Source organism: Limanda limanda, chromosome 20 (assembly GCF_963576545.1).
Source record: "Limanda limanda chromosome 20, fLimLim1.1, whole genome shotgun sequence".
Lineage (NCBI taxonomy): Eukaryota > Metazoa > Chordata > Actinopteri > Pleuronectiformes > Pleuronectidae > Limanda > Limanda limanda.
Window position 1 is genome coordinate 5,407,834 of NC_083655.1, and position 16,684 is coordinate 5,424,517.

At 41.4% G+C, this 16,684-nt stretch overlaps 3 protein-coding genes across 3 annotated transcripts in view; all 3 read left to right on the forward strand.

The window, feature by feature from the left end:
• The window catches only part of map3k22 (mitogen-activated protein kinase kinase kinase 22), a 40,852-nt gene extending 37,445 nt beyond the window's left edge, over positions 1–3,407 (forward strand). Inside the window, exon 18 of the mRNA XM_061094125.1 lies at positions 285–3,407. Within this exon, the coding sequence (XP_060950108.1) occupies positions 285–513 (229 nt within the window). The 3' untranslated portion in view covers positions 514–3,407. The remainder of the gene's footprint in view (positions 1–284) is intronic.
• Positions 3,408–5,112: 1,705 nt separating this feature from the next.
• cry-dash (cryptochrome DASH) lies at positions 5,113–11,060 on the forward strand (the record flags this gene model as incomplete). Its single annotated transcript, XM_061094058.1, has 14 exons — positions 5,113–5,217; positions 6,188–6,360; positions 6,698–6,791; positions 6,896–7,026; positions 8,091–8,239; positions 8,677–8,765; positions 8,866–8,939; positions 9,283–9,372; positions 9,539–9,618; positions 9,701–9,760; positions 9,880–10,037; positions 10,162–10,281; positions 10,401–10,577; positions 10,907–11,060. Coding segments are annotated over 14 exons (1,608 nt in total), but the record flags the coding sequence as incomplete, so codon positions are not given.
• Positions 11,061–12,303: 1,243 nt separating this feature from the next.
• On the forward strand, positions 12,304–16,274 carry myd88 (MYD88 innate immune signal transduction adaptor). Its single transcript, XM_061093594.1, has 5 exons — positions 12,304–12,711; positions 13,757–13,879; positions 14,974–15,151; positions 15,344–15,435; positions 15,528–16,274. Exons 1-5 carry the CDS (start codon positions 12,402–12,404, stop codon positions 15,680–15,682), a joined length of 858 nt encoding a protein of 285 aa, XP_060949577.1. The 5' UTR covers positions 12,304–12,401; the 3' UTR covers positions 15,683–16,274.
• The last annotated feature ends 410 nt before the right edge of the window (positions 16,275–16,684 follow it).

Consider the following 16,684-nt stretch of genomic DNA (forward strand, 5'->3'; position numbering starts at 1 on the left):
TATGAATGTAATATTTGTATTCATAAAGATTAGATTTTTTATCGCAGTTTTTACAAAGAATGTCACAGATTTTGTGCATGTAGCAAAAAAGCAGTTTCTTTTTTTATTGAGATTTGGATTAGCAAACAGTAAAATTGAGTAAGAGCCTAACCCCATCCATTACTATGAATATCTCATTATATAAATAGATTTAGACAATTATAATCCATCTAAACTAATATTTAATGCCAGTTTGATGTTCTGACATTTAACCGACACTGCTGGATGTTTCTTTTTGTCTGTAGGAGTGTTGCCTGCACGGTTGTGGAAATGCTGACCCAGAAACCTCCTTGGGCCGAGTATGAGGCCATGGCGGCCATTTTTAAGATCGCCACCCAGCCTACGAAGCCCGTGCTTCCCGACAGCGTGTCGGACGCCTGCAGGGACTACCTGCGGCAGGTGTTTGTGGAGGAGAAGTGGCGGCCCACTGCGGATGTCCTCCTCAGCCACCCGTTCGTCCAGGGCTGCTTCTGAGGCCTGCGGACCCCCATCCCCTCCCCTGCCTGCGAGGCCTCCGCGGCCCCTATGCCTCCCCTCCTCTCCGGCCCCGGCCCGCCCCGTCCCCAGGGCGCCCCCTCCCACCCTGTCACCAGGCTCCAGGGCTCAGCACCACTCCAACCTCCTGCCCTGTGGTCCATCACCACTGTCTGCCTTGTCGGGACCCCTGCATTTTTCACCAACTAGCTCAACCCCGGATTATTCAGCGAGAGGCCAGGTTGACTGCTGTCAGACCTCCAGAATCCTCCGAGGCATCGCAGCGAGTTCCCTCAGGACGGGACTGACAAGAAAGCACTTAGCAGTCTCACGAGCTGCAGAGACTGCTGTCCTTTATCAAGAGCAGGAAAAGGGACCTGCGTTAGAGAGAGAAGCGATGTCTCACACCATCTGGGTCTTCACACTCTACTGCTGCAGAACAGTGACTGTGATCGGCCAGGAACTACGTCACCGTGACTTACTGGTGATACTGATCACATCTGATAGTACTGTAAGTTACTCACCAGTCTTAAGTTAGCTGTGAGTGAAGCCAGGATGGTAAAAATATTTTTATATGACACATACAAAGTCATCCTAGCAGAAGAGTTTTTTATTCTATGTGGGTGGTCGCCTAAAAACAAAAAATATAAACGTATTTTTCGTCAACGCCTTACAATAAGAGTTTGTAAGTGAGAATGTCTTTTTCCAACATCTTAGAGGTTCACGTCGCCCTATTTTCATAGCACTCACGGCCCCACGGAGAAGGACAGTCCACGTTGCACTTTTGATATCATGCATTGAGACGTTTCCCACATGCAAGATAATCAACCGAGGAGATATTTTTCTATTTCATGCATTTTCACATGACTTAATAAGAAGAAAGTTGTGTGGTTTGTTCTGATGTAAGAAAGAGAAGAAGAGAGAACCAAACTTTTGCATTAGTGTGCAATGTGTGCTAAGCAATACCAACACTCTGTGAGATCCGCTCCGGAGTCCCGTGCAGCGAGCCTTGTTCCATTCAGACTCGGCCAAAGAAATGTTGCAGAGACGGAAGCTGTCCGTGAGTTTGTGAGCAGTGTTAGTCACGACGGATCCTTCTGTCACCTCAGAGCCCGATAGCCTTTTCTACGTTATGGCAGCTTTGTGCAAAGTAGACTGCACAGACCAAAATCCGACGCATCGACATCACATTGTGTTTCTACAAAGAAGAAAGATCATGAATTCAACATGAAGGAAGCTTCTCATTTACAGTCTTCTTTTCTTTTTGTATTGTCGTAGTGTCGATAGGAATCCAGTCACCTCCATGCCTTTACTTTGCTCTTCACGTTATCTGAATGAGTCGGTTAATGAGTTCAGACCTGGTAATGAGGTTCGTCCTGTCCGATCCGGTCACAAGACGACAAAGTTCTTCTGTTCACGTGTGCTATTCAAATGTGTCCTGCATGGGCCTCCTGTGATCGGACTCCATGCTCTATATGCAAATAATCACATACTTCCTTTCTGTTCGTGAAGACCAAATTATGTTGTTTTTACCCAGTTTGAGTTCACAGACGCGTCCGATGACAATGTCTGTGTGTTTGTGTCTGTGCTGGTGTGAGCGAGAACAGAGAGAAAGGGAGAAAGAGGAGTCGGGAGGGGCTGAGTGAATCAAAGAGTTTAACAATTTTAAAACAGTATTGATCATTACGTGGTGGTCAGTGTTAAGTCGTATGGACACGGAGAAGTGTTGGATTACCTTCACCAAAGAGGTTATGTTCTCATCAGCATTTGTTTTGTTATTTTGCAGCATTACACAAAAAACGACCAAAAAACCTGGTGGATAAAGGTGGTATTGATCACAAACCTTTGAATATTGTGGTGGAACCAGGAGTTTTTTTGGCACTTTGTAAGAAAATGAAATATTGTAATGTTTTTTACATGTTCACCAATTTCCCAGGAAAATGAGAAGGAAAAAAAATAACATGGGGCGACTGATATCTTCGAGTGTTTGAAAGTTGATGCAGCTTTATTGAATTTGAGGGAACTGTTGGGTCATGATGAAGCCACGTGATCTCATGAGGGCTATTCCAGTTCATCGGGAAACTGTGACGGGTCAGAGGATGTCAGCGGAGTCGACGCCGGCCACACTTCATCCGGGCCCAGGACACATTTGTGTTCACACAGCAAAAAGACCACATGCATCCCTGAACACCTCTGTGTGTGGTCAGAGTGATCGGCTCTCAGGCCGCAGTGAGCATGGATCAGGATGGATGTTAATACCAGGTCTGAACGGTGTCTTGCCATCTGAGATGAAGCATAATGTAAGTGAAGATGGAAAGACAGGAGCTAAATGCTGTATTCTGTATAGGGGAGATGGGATGGAACTACTTGGGGGAGGCGGGAGGGGGGTTGGACTTTAGTGACTTGCTGTAATAACAGTGGCACTTAAACAAAGAATGATCAAATCTTTTTTTATTTCCTTTGCCTTTGCCAGTGCCTTATCTGAATCTGCTTGTAAACACAAATGTTCACTGCCAAAGCGGGAAGCTTCTTAATAAGACGAGCAGTCGTTCAGTAGAGAGAGCACACACAAGACTTTTATATGGAGAAAAAAAACAAAAAAAAAGATTATACCTGTAAATACATATTGTTCCGCACTTTTGTATGAAATTTTCTTTTACATTATATACAAATCTATTTGATGAAATAGCTACGTTATACAGTAGATTGTACTGTGATTTAGACAGGAGGATGTAAGGATGTCTCTTTGAGAGCTGGTCGGCGGGAGGACGAGGCTGGGAGGCTTTCGATTGGGACAGTCTGTTTGGTCTTAATGACGAAGCCTTGAAACATGAAATGTATCATGTCAGTGATCTTTTGTACATTTAACTTAATAAATCAAAGGTCTAAGACTATTTCCTGTGTGGGTTTATTTTTTTCGTCTTGTGATAAAATGTCACTACATCATGTTTTTGAAAAGTGAAATCAAAGTGAATTCATGTTCATCTTTCATCGTTTATCATTATTACCTCCACCCATCAGGTAATGTTTTCACATCTGTCCGCTTGTTTGTTTGTCTGCAGGATTACGCAAACAATAAGCGAACGGAATCTGTAACATTGCAAGTTTGGTACTGATCTTCTTCTACTAATAAAATAGGTAAAAGAAACCAAATGTAGGCCATTAAAACTCTCAAATTGATTGATTTTGTTTTTATTCGATATGGAAACCAAATAATTGCTCGGACACGGAACCCAACCGAATCAATGGCCACATGTGGCTGCAGAGGGCGCTGTTGTGTCGTAAAAGTTACATACTGTTGCTTTAATTCTAGATTTCTTCATATTTCTCCTCACAAAAGAAAATTAAATACTTTGAAGTTTTACTTAAATTAGCTCAAACTACTAAATACAACACTTGGTCCACTCTTCGGGTTTCAATACAGATTCAGTAACTTGTTGTAGACTGAAGTAATTAAGAGCATAACATTTTTCTATTGGTTTTTGAATTTATGGCTCCGGTCATTATTGGTCAGCGACTAATAAAAAAAAGAAAACTTAAAAAGAAAGAAAGAAAGAAATTACTGAATGAGATGTTGGGTCCAAAATAGTGTTCTATATTGCCCTACACAATTTTAGAATATCAATAAAAGCTTAAGTATAACAAGAAGGAAAGAAAGAGATGTAACAGCGAAAACAATTTTTGTTGTTTTCCTTTATTCGACTGTAAGAATGTGGAAAATATCAAATAAAAACATATAATAAGAAAGTGAGATATAGACATTCAACGTGGTGGATAGACAATCAAAGTAAAATACACATTTGAAATTGAAAAAAAATAGCAAATAGAAGGAGAAAGAAAATAAGTAAACAACTTGCAACACGGTTTCAAATCATTAAAGACCAACAGCATGTGAAGTGATTTACACACGCACTAATCAATGCCCACATGTGGCTGTAGAGGGCGCTGTTGTGTCGTAAAAGTTACATAGTGTTGCTTTAATGCATATTTCTCCTCACAAAAGAAAATTAAATACTTTGAAGTTTTGACTTAAATAAGCTCAAACTAAACTACAAAAATTAAACAATTGGTCCTCTCTTTGGGTTTCAATACAGATTCATTAACTTGTTGTAGACTGAAGTAATTAAGAGCATAATATTTTTCTATTGTTTTTTAATTTATGGCTCCAGTCATTATTGGTCAGCGACTAATAAAAGAAAGAAAACTTTAAAAAAAGAAAGAAAGAAAATACTGAATGAGATGTTGGGTCCAAAATAGTGTTTATTCTATATTGCCCTACACAATTTTAGTAATTTTTTGTAAATATCAAATAAAAAAGTATAATCAGAAAGTGAGAAATAGACATTCAACGTGGTGGATAGACAATCAAAGTAAAATACACATTTGAAATTGAAATAAATAGCAAATAGACGGAGAAAGAAAATAAGTAAACAACTTGTCACACGGTGTCAAATCATTAAAGACCAACAGCATGTGAAGTTATTTACACCCGCTCACAGCTGTTTGAAAACCACGTTACAAAACCTGCTGTTTGGTAACAGCGAGTCTGAGACACACACACACACACACACACTGAGAGAGAAAGAATCGACCCTGTGACACGAAGAGGCTCGTCCGTGTTACCACAGAACCACATTAAGTGTAGCGATGTCTCGAACAATTGTGTGTTTGCTGAGAAACGACCTGAGGCTCCACGACAACGAGGTAAACGCAATATTCTATAACGAGTCTGTTCGTTAATTCATCACGTTCCACGTTATTTAAGGTTATTTAATAATAATAATATCAACCAGTTGACTGGTGGGTGAAAGCAGCTGCTGCCCATGAGTCTGATCTTACTCTTTTCACATCGTTACAACATTTAAAGCCTATTTTATAGTAAATGTTCTGTTTTTTAGCGTTTGGCCATTTTGTTTTGTTAGCAGCAACAACAAGGTGGCATCCGGTTTGGCTCTTTTGGAATAAAAGCCTCCATTTCAAACTTGAATGATCAGAATACTTAAATTTGTCTTTAAAAACATAAAAGGTCAGACATTTGATGCTCTGTCTTTTGTCCACCATTTTTTATTGAGTGCTTAACAGTTTCATTAAAAGTTACAGACTCTTCTCTGAGCCGTAATGGTGACCTTAGCATGCACCACTTCCGGGAAACATTTTTCAAAATAAACTATGTAATACTCCAATGAATCAATATCTCTCTTAGATTGTTGTACATTGTGGTAACTTGACTATCTTAACATTGTCCTAATGCATTATTTTTGTTTACTTGATTATTTCATGTTATTTTATTTATTTATTTGTTTATTCTTTTAAGCATTTTTTGTATTAATTTGGGAGTTGAACCGCTTGGGGACTGTTCATTAGATTATTGTATTTCAAAAATGTATTTCAAATACACACTATGCTGTGTTTAAAGTGTTTAAATCTCATTCTGAAGCAAAACTCAAGCCTTCTATTTAAAATAACATGACATTTGTTATGAATACTTTCATAAAGGCCGAAGGGAGCACTTCAAATTTCATATCCCATTTGGCCATATCGCCCAGCTGTAATTTCCTCACTTTAAGTGTTCCTGAAACATCAAACATCATTTGTTAAAACAGTCACATTATCTTACATCTGAAGTCTAAAAACTGTTTTGCATTGTGTGTTTTCTGTCACTTTGATCATGCAGCTTTTCCACTGGGCTCAAAAAAATGCCGAGAACATTGTCCCGCTCTACTGCTTCGACCCCAGACACTATGTGGGAACACACAACTACAACCTGCCCAAGACCGGGCCTTTCCGCCTGCGCTTTTTACTTGAAAGCATCAAAGACCTGAGAAACACGCTGCTCAACAAGGGCAGGTAATTAATCTGTCATCCACCGACTGAAAGCCTCTTACCTTATTGTGTTTTAAAATGGGATTTCAATGATTATTAATGTTACACCCACAATAAGTGTAGACCTCCTCAGCTGTCTGTTTTATTGATACAGAAATAACAGAACCAGGATGCACCTGTGCTTATAGGACGTTATGTTTAAAATAAAATGGCTGCTGCACAGTCTATTCCAAGCTGCACAATTTTTTTCCGGTCAATATAGGGCTAGCTCTCTACCCAGGATGCAGCTTGCCTGGCATGGTGTGAAATGGGACTTGCGTGTCTGTGTGTTTATTTAATTATTTCCCACTCACACCAACAGCAACCTGGTAGTGAGACGGGGTAAACCAGAGGATGTGGTTGCTGAGCTCATCAAGCAGCTGGGCTCTGTCAGCACTGTGGCTTTCCACGAAGAGGTAGTTTGAACACGTCTTTCACTAATTGGCGTTGATAATCCCGACTTTAATTCACTTCCTGGTGATTCTGACACTGTTTTCTCTTCATTTGCTCCACACCCCAGGTAACTTCAGAAGAGCTGAATGTGGAGAAGAAGGTGAAGGACGCCTGTGCACAGATGAAGGTCACAGTTCACACCTGCTGGGGGTCCACACTGCACCACAGAGAGGATCTTCCTTTTCACCAAATGTCAAGGTGAGAGAGGACGTTGCTTGTGGAAGAGAACATCCAACTTCTGCTGCATTTTCTTGAAATGGAGAGGAAATTGAAGAAATTACAATTTATAAATGGTTAAACTATAGTGCTGGGCAGGGGCGTTGCTACAGGGTAGGCAAAGCAGGTAATTTCCGGGGCCTTGAGCAGATTCTCTTATGTTGTTAAATTTGAATATGGCAGACCACCAGATACTTAATGGTAAACACTAGGGACGGGAATCGGCAGGGACCTCCCGATACGATACTATCACGATACTTAGGTGGCGATACGATATGTATTGCGATTTCTGTGGGTATTGCGATTCTGTAAGTATTGCTTGGATTTCTTTTGGTTATTTTTTTTTTTAAATACTGGACCATGGAAAAATGTTGAATCATTCCTTCAAATACAACACAGTCAAATTCACTTAGAGCTTTACAAGTTTTATTTCAAATATTAACATTAACTTAATGACTGCCGGGCAGCCAATAGAGAAAATAAATAAAAATGTGCCCTATTATTGTATAGCCCCTGTAAACTGCACACAAACTGACAGATTAAGAAATGTAAGCCACTCAGGCTACTTTTAAACAATAAATAAAAGGTAAATTAAATAGAATGAATAAAAGTTTACTTAAAATATAAACTTTGAAATAAACAAAAAGTAGGCTATTGTTGTTTGCATGTAGGAGTGGCAAAGCCAGTGCCTGGGTATGTTAGATTCTTGTGCAAAAACAAGAGCTGCTCAACATGCTCTGGGGTTATGTTGCTCCCCCCATATACCCCCCCCCCCCGGTATAAACCAATAAATATGTTTTTAAAATTTTTAAAAAAAAAAGAAAAAAATCGATTTGGGAGGCAGCAAGGCCGATTTAAAATCGTCATTCACAAGAATTGCGATTTGTAACTGAATCGATTTTTCCCCCCATCCCTAGTAAACACTGGGTTTGGTATCATGGGATTAAAGTTGTCTCCATGTAGGGCCCCCCAGGTTCCTTTTGCCTGGAGACCCAAGCGCTCCTGGTGCTGGTGCTGTCTTGTAACCTTTCCTCCTGGTGTGTCAGGCTGCCTGATGTGTACACCGAGTTCAGGAAGGCAGTGGAGGCTCGGAGCAGAGTGAGGCCTCTGTTTCCAGCCCCGGAGCAGCTGAAGCCTCTTCCTCCAGGGCTGGATGAAGGAGCCATACCCACAGCAGAGGACCTGCAGCAGACAGGTGAACATCCAAACGTCTTCTTATGCTCCATACAAACAGTTTGATTCAAACAGTGTGTCTCTTGGAGTGTCCCTTTGTGTCTTCATTTACAGGGAAATTGCTGAAATGATCAAACCAGCTCTAAGTCGTATACATTTTCTTTATGTGCTTATTAAATTGATGTTTGTGCAAATGTCTAAACATGCTGCTTGAAATAAACAGTTTCTTCAATTTATGCAGTGCCTCTATTAAGTCAATCCATACTGCAATTTTCAAGATTCGATAGGAAACCTGCTGAGGACAAATTTCCTCATTAAGTGCTGGCGAGTGGACTCCCCTCGATTTCTTCCCACACGATTAAGCTTTTATGATCCTGTGTGTGTTAATGTACGCCAGGGAGCGTTTAACATGAATGAAGCAATCCGATACTGAAATGCTGTTCCATCTTATTCCCATAGAGCCTCTGACTGATCCTCGCTCGGCCTTCCCCTGTAGTGGTGGTGAGACTCAGGCTCTGGCCAGACTTAAACACTATTTCTGGGACACTGTGAGTACAACCTCCATTAAAATAAAATAAAAACTCCTATGCTGATGTATTATCAGGTGTGTAGTTGTAATGAATAAAATGATTGTTGCTTGTTTCGTAGGATGCAGTTGCAGCTTATAAGGAGACTCGTAACGGCTTGATCGGTGTGGACTACTCCACTAAATTTGCTCCTTGGTGAGCGTTCCGTTTCATTTCCTCTACAGCTTAATGCTGATCTTCTTTTTAACAGCAGGCAATTTGTAGGATTTGATCAGAGACAGGTGGTCGCCCATAAACGCTCTGCAAACCTCCAACGTCTTTGTTGCAGTGCACAAAATACTCCATCAATGCACGGACGGTTTTTCATCAAACTTGTTCTGAATATAACTTGGGAGGGTATCTCCAGATGATTAACTAATGGAGCTGATGGGATGGTTTAAAGGGGATGGCACCCCCCCTCATCCCTGTACAAATTGCCTGTTGTTTGTAAATATACAATAAACTGCATTTCTAATGGTGCTCCTCTGGTTTTCTGCAGGCTGGCGATAGGTTGCCTTTCACCCAGGTATATTTATCATCAGATCAAGCAGTATGAGAGGGAGCGGACAGCCAATCAGAGCACATACTGGTGAGTCTGGAGGATACTGTACTATAATAACTCAACTGAATATGTTCAAGTTTGGTCTCTGCAGTTAATGATACGAAGCTAAAATATGTCAAAACAGTTTTCAATGCAAAACACAACTCTGCTGCTGAGATACAATTATTAACTTGTCTTCACTGTTGTCTTACAGGGTGATTTTTGAGCTTCTGTGGAGGGATTACTTCAAGTTTGTGGGCGTCAAGTACGGAAACCGACTGTTTCAGCTCAAAGGTAACGTCAGCCCAAGTTCTCAGCCTGTTCTCTTTATGCCCAATAAGTGAATGTAAAGCTGATATTCTTATTTTTACCTCAGGACTCCAAGACAAATCTGTGCCGTGGAAAAAAGACATGAAGCTTTTCAATGCGTGGAAAGGTTTGTGCTGTTTTTTTCCTCACCTTTGTTCCTTAAATAATTTTTATTAAAACACTCAGTTGGTTTTAGAAATGTACGAATAGCACTGTTTGTTGAAGTAACTGATTTTATTTTCACAGAGGGACACACAGGAGTTCCCTTCGTGGATGCCAACATGAGAGAGTTGGCCATGACAGGTTTCATGTCCAACAGGGGGCGACAAAATGTTGCCAGCTTCCTCACAAAGGATCTGGGCCTGGACTGGAGGATGGGAGCCGAGTGGTTTGAATATCTTCTGGTAAGTAGTGTAATCCAGGTTTGAACTGAAGATGTATGTTTATTAAAAATGTCATATTTGGTTTGATTATTGTTTTGTTGTGAGACATTTCAGTCCTTTTTGTTTTTGTGTATGTCCTCTATAGATTGACCATGATGCCTGCAGTAACTATGGCAACTGGCTGTACAGCGCTGGTATTGGAAATGACCCCAGAGAGAACAGGAAGTTCAACATGATCAAACAAGGCCTCGACTATGACAATAATGTAAATTTCAGAGGAATCGCTGAATGATTATTTGATTTGCTTTAAACACTTTTGCCATTGCTTGCATTACACCACAAAATGTCTGAGATTAACTGCTGTTCTGTGTGCGTCTGCCTCAGGGCGACTACGTCCGCCAGTGGGTTCCGGAGCTGCAGGGGCTCAGGGGGTCTGACGTGCACGCGCCCTGGACCCTCAGCGCCGCAGCACTGTCACATGCTCACGTGACCCTCGATGACACCTACCCCACTCCCATCGTCATGGCGCCTGAATGGAGCAGACACGTTAACAAGAAATCGGTGGGTGTTGAAGAAAAGGGAAGTGGGTAGTATGATGTCGCACTATTGCGGCTGAAGCTTTTTTTAATGGCAGGAGTATGTTTTGAATACATTTAGTCCAATACATTAAGTACAAACTATGACATACTTTTACTTTACAAGAGTATCTCTATTATATGTTGGATTAAACTTCCACTCCACAACAGTTTAGAGTGAGACATTGCACTTTGTTTCTTCACTACCACATGCAAAAAACCCTGATATGCCTTTGAAACATATTAAGCCAGGTTTCCTATGTCTCTATCGTCGTTTAAATCTTCACAATAAGATTAATTGTTCTTTTCTTTCAGGGTGCCACAGGCCCTTCACCGAGAGGAAAGAAAGGCCCGTCTCACACCCCCAAACAGCATCAGGACAGGGGCATAGATTTCTATTTCTCCCGAAGCAAGAACCTGTGATGAGCCACAAAGTAACACAAAGTAAACACTACCGAATACGTGGATGCTGCTCTTGGATGCTGCTCCAACACACTTATGGGGGGGGGGGGGGGGGTTATCATGAGGATTTCAGGAAATGAATGTTCCCCTTTATATACTTGCGAAGCTGAACTCGACTGTTTTTTATATTTATGTTCTTGCTTCCTCACAAAAATGTAACGCTGTGTTTCCTGTTGTGTTGCAACAGGAGGGAAAGTCACGCTCTGGTTTTTTTTTTTTTTTTTCGCAGTGGATCAGATAAAATTACCCATATTGTGTTATATGCTTTTTTTACTCCTGTTTGTGTGTTTTTCACACTCAAACATGTTACTTTGTGTGGATTTTTATTAATAAATAAAACGTGTAAAAATGAGAGATTGTCATATTTGTTTTGTTTCGCAATTATGTAATAAAAAAAACTCCCTGACAGGATTGGAATGGAATTTAAAATCTTGAGGAGAAGTTCCAGATTGCAGACACACTTTAACTCTATTATTGTACTTTTCAGTATGTTTCCACTGGTCTGATCTCTGTCCTGATAACACTGCTGAGTGGGGGGTGTGATCTAGTCGAAGAGCTCTGTTAGAAAACCTTAAAAACAAAGTTACAAGCAGTGGTGGGAAGTAACGACATCTGTACTTTACTTGAGTATTTATTTTCCTGACGACTTTTTACTTTAACTCGTTACATTTGAACAAAAATATCTGTACTTTCTACTTCTTACATTCTCAAACTGGCTCGTTACTTGAGCAGCGGAGGTTAGCGCAGCACGCCTCTACGCACGTCTCTCTCTCTCTCTCTCTCTCTCTCTCTCTCTCTCTCTCTCTCTCTCTCTCTCTCTCATCTAGGGTTCAAAATTTGTAAAATGATACATTATATTCATATCGTTGTTATAATTTTTAAGTCAGTTGAGATAAATCTTGAGGAGAAACATTTTGGGTTGTTTTGTCTCTGTATAGACCTACTATAAAAAGCACTTTACATTTTTAATTTTGGTACTTGTACTTTTACTTTTGATACTTAAGTACATTTCAACACCAGATACTTTTGATACTTAAGTACTTTTAATATGAACTACTTTAAGACTTTTACTCAAGTCATTTTCTGACGGGTGACTTCTACTTTTACCGAAGTCACTTTCAGGTATGATATCTGTACTTTTACTCAAGCATAGCTTTCAAGTACTTTATACACCACTGGTTACAAGTCCCATCTCCTCCCACGTGTGACGCGCTTCTACGCGCAGGCTGAGCTTGACATCACTTCCTGGTTGTGCTGTCAGGTAGCCCCAGCAGCACTGAAGAAACTTTCCTCCTGCTGATGATGACAACTTTCAACCTATTCTAACTCTCACACCTCCACCTCCATCATGGCCTGTGCGGACCGGGACGTGGCCCTGGAGACGGCTCCTCTCACGGCCCTGAACGTGAAGGTGCGGACCCGGCTCGGGCTCTTCCTGAACCCGAGGAACACCGTGGCCCCGGACTGGACGGCCCTGGCGGAGGAGGCCGGCTTCACCTACCTGGAGATCAAGAACTTCGAGGCTCGTCGGAACCCCACGGCCGTGGTGCTGGACGAGTGGACGGCCCGCTCCCCGGACGCCACCGTGGGGAAGCTCCTGGTCCTACTGGAGAAGCTGGAGAGAAACGACATCCTGGAGGATCTGCGCTGCGCCATCGGTGACTTACAGCTCATGTGGAATCTCATTTTACTCGCACACTTGTATAGTAAACACGGTAAAGTCATAATATATAGACATGAATAGGTTTCGGTTATTTCCGGTGCATGTTCAGTCCTCGTACTTCACGGAAACGAGTCACATGCCTCAATCATCTTCACACTCGATATATCTAAAAATTATAATCTATTAATTATCAGAAAACCCGTTTTGTATTCACTTAGGGTTGAGTGATATGACTGAAGAAATATATAATGATGAGTACTCATGCAAACTCTTTTAAACCGTTATCTAGTGTTTACTTTCAATTTAGCCTATCTGGGGTTTTCACATTACGCAAAAACAAAACAAGTGGAGACAAACAGTCAAGGGGACATTTGAAAGGGGGGGAGGGGGGGGGGTTGGGTACAAGATGTATACTGCATAACATTGTATTAATATATTTATACACATCTACATACATTCATATATGTTTTCACATTGAGAAGGCAGAGTCAAGTAGAAAAAGAATATTTAATTTTTAACTTGTAAAACACCTTGTAATTGTAAAAAGGTGAAAGGTGCTATAGAAATAAAGTCAATCATTTTTTTACGTGCCATGACACCATTAAAGTAAAAAGAAAGAAACCAGAGAAGCGATTTTCAATAACTACATTAAACAAATAAACCTTGTTTTTCACAGATTTAGAAACAAAACGAGCAAACTTAAAAGCATTAAGATAAAACGACCACTCCATTCTGTCATCAGGGAACAAACCTCTCATGTAGTTTCAGGCTCTTTATTTACTCCTCATAATTAGGGCCATGCAGAAGGACATGTGATTCCTTCTCAACCTCTGAACTCACACAGCCTGTTCCTGTCCTCAGGGATGTGTTTAACCTTGAGGGCCAGAGGAAGGACCCTTCACCCCTCTTTCTCCATCTCTGTCCATCCATAAGGGCGCTTGATTTGACAACACAATAACATGGTGTCTTTTAACCTTGTTTTTCTTCAAATGTAGTAATACGTTTGTGCACATGTATTGACCCACTCCCTCTTTTTCCAGTGGAGGACGTCAGGAGGTACCGTGAGAAGGAGGCTGAACGCCCACTCCAGGTTCCTGAGGTCGACAGCTGCGTCCCTCGCACCCCCGACAGAATTGGCCTCACCCTAGAGGACGACCCCGACGGTCAGTATCTGTGTATAAGCTATACTACTTTATAATCTTTTAATATGCTACAAATAGAACGCACAGTCACTGGCTAAACACATATACACACGTCAGGTTCTGGTCAGATGACAAGCAGTGGTGGAAATAACTGAATTGTTGTAAAATACAGTTTTAAGTACAATTTTATAGTACTTGTATGCAGCTTAATGCATCTACTACACTACACTTGAGAGTAATATTGTACTTTTTTTTACATTACTACAGTTATCTGACAGTTTTAGTCACTTTGCAGTGTAGGATTTCACAACGTCTAAATATGATATTTTTAAAGATTAATATATAAACTACTTCACAGTAGCTTCATCCTGAATCTGAATCTGTACTATAAGAGCTGTGAATTGACTTCTTTCTGCAGTACAGCAACCTTCATTATTAACATAACAGAGTAAATGTGCATAACAGTGTTAATACTTTCACTGAAGTGAAGTGGAACTCAATTAGCGAAGTAACGTTTAAAATGATACTATGAGCTGTTGTACTAGAGCAAAAAAGATCAAATGTAGATTATAATGAATTTATTAGCTGGGAGTCGAAGCTCAGCTGTGATATACGACTTGTTAGTGACTGTGCAGGCAGCCGTTCAATACCAAGGAAATAAGATTCATGTTCATAGATACATGTCAGCTGACACAAGTGAAAAGAGGAACATTGAATACCTATAATTAGTATTTCAGGTTTTTCAGAATACATCTTTCTGTGAGGATTCCCATGCTACCTGCTGCTTCTATGTGATGCTTTTACCATAGCTGGACTATTTGCTTGACATAGAGACAGAAGCATGGTTTTCTATGTTAGGTTTCATACAGGAAAAGCTCCAACTCTAATCCGACAGGTCATCTGAAGCTCTGATCACACATCCGCACCCCTGCAGCTCCCTGCCCCCTCTGATTGTTTCCATATGATTATGTTTTATTTCTGTGACAGAGATTAATTCCAGCTCTTTGGAACAACATTTTTATCAGGTTTATCGTGTGTAGGTGTTGTCTTGAGTTGTGTAACTCTGACCTTTTAAGGGAATAAACCAAACTTAAATGACACTGCCTTGGTTCCAGGTGTTCCCGAGCTGTTTGACGCCTTCATCTGCTACTGCCAGAGCGACATTGAGTTTGTCCACGAGATGATCCGTGAGCTGGAGCAGACCGACTGCAAGCTGAAACTGTGTGTGTTCGACCGAGACGTGCTCCCGGGCTCCTGCGTGTGGACCATCACCAGTGAACTCATCGAGAAGAGGTGGGTTGGACGGACATGCTGACAATGTCCAGGTCCAGTCTGTTGATTTGGCTTTTAACTTTAATTTGAGGTAGAAAAACGGCGTTAAAAAAAACAACACTGGCACAAGAGGCCGGATCAGATCCTGTTTTCCAGCACTAACATGAGTTACTTTACTTTAACTGACCATAATGTATGTGACCGTGTGTGCAGGTGTAAGAGGATGGTGGTGGTGATATCTGATGAATACCTCAACAGCGATGCCTGTGACTTTCAGACAAAGTTTGCTCTCAGCCTCTGTCCAGGTAAGACGAGTTGTCGTCGGCTCCCTCCTGCTTTTGCATATATACGTATCTATATATGTAGAAATAACTTTTCCTTTGCTTTCCCTCCATAGGAGCCCAAAGGAAACGACTTATCCCGGTGCTGTACAAGCCAATGAAGAAGCCGTTCCCCAGCATCTTGCGCTTCCTTACGGTGTGCGACTACACCCGGCCCTGCACTCAGGCCTGGTTCTGGCTTCGACTGGCCAAAGCTCTCGCTCTGCCATAACCACGGCGCAGGCTGCCGACTGTGTTTGAATGTGGCTTCTTATGCCGTCAATGAGGTTGATGTTGGACATTGGTAAAACATTACATGTTCAAGTGTGCACTGCTGCTGCTTGTGATCAGCGTCCTGTCAGCATGTTAAACCCGCCTGTATTTCCTGTGTGTGCAAAAATTCTCCGAGAGCAAAAAGCACACAGCCATTATTATGATGTTTGAGATTGTGCCTGCCTGCCACTATTTTGGATTAATGCCAGTTGTAATGGTGAGGAGGATCTGTTTATATTTAGGGCTGTATGTGCGGAACACAGATTAAACTCTTGTGGCCCCGGCCGCTTCCTCTTATGAGTTAAGGTTGAGACGAGATTGAAGCATAAAGAGGAAGACGTGTTGTGATGTGATATTTCCTCCGTGTGCAGTTCCACTGACTCCAGCCTTTCTTTCTCTGCCACGTTCTCCCTCACCGTGATGCCTTGACTATTGATGTTGTATTTTTTGATATTGTTCAGAATCATTTTATTGAGATTTATTATATTTTATAAAAAAAAACCTCATGAATTATTAAATCAGTGAATAAAAGCCTAGCAGTTCCTGTGGTTCTCCAGTGCGTGTCGTGATTGCTCAAGTCTTGCGTGTAATACAATCCAACGCCAGAGGTGTCGCTAATTGAATGCTGGGGAGAAACGAACTTCTACAATTAACCCCTCGATCATCCAATCACAGAGCGGTATGTGTGGTGGTGTCCAATCAAAAGACAGGATGCCCCTGGACTGCAACACACCCCTTTCCACTCGATGTCTCTCTTGGGATAGTGTCACCCCAATTTTTTGTCTGTCAGGCAACATTTCTATCGTGACAAATGATAAAGAAGACAAAATAATACGACTATTGTCTCTATATAAAAACAGGGGAGCGCACGTTGTGTAAATCTGCGGGGAAAAAGTCGGTTTTACTGCGCCGTGAGAAGAACTGATACCTGCGAGTCACGACTTAGGGCACACGCACCAAC

Excerpts from the sequence above, each read along its gene's own strand:
- myd88 (XM_061093594.1), top strand. The coding sequence starts at position 12,402 with ATGGCCTGTGCGGACCGGGACGTGGCCCTGGAGACGGCTCCTCTCACG. Across the intron at positions 15,152-15,343 it reads AGTGAACTCATCGAGAAGAG|GTGTAAGAGGATGGTGGTGG; the intron begins GTGGGTTGGACG and ends CCGTGTGTGCAG. Across the intron at positions 15,436-15,527 it reads TGCTCTCAGCCTCTGTCCAG|GAGCCCAAAGGAAACGACTT; the intron begins GTAAGACGAGTT and ends TTCCCTCCATAG.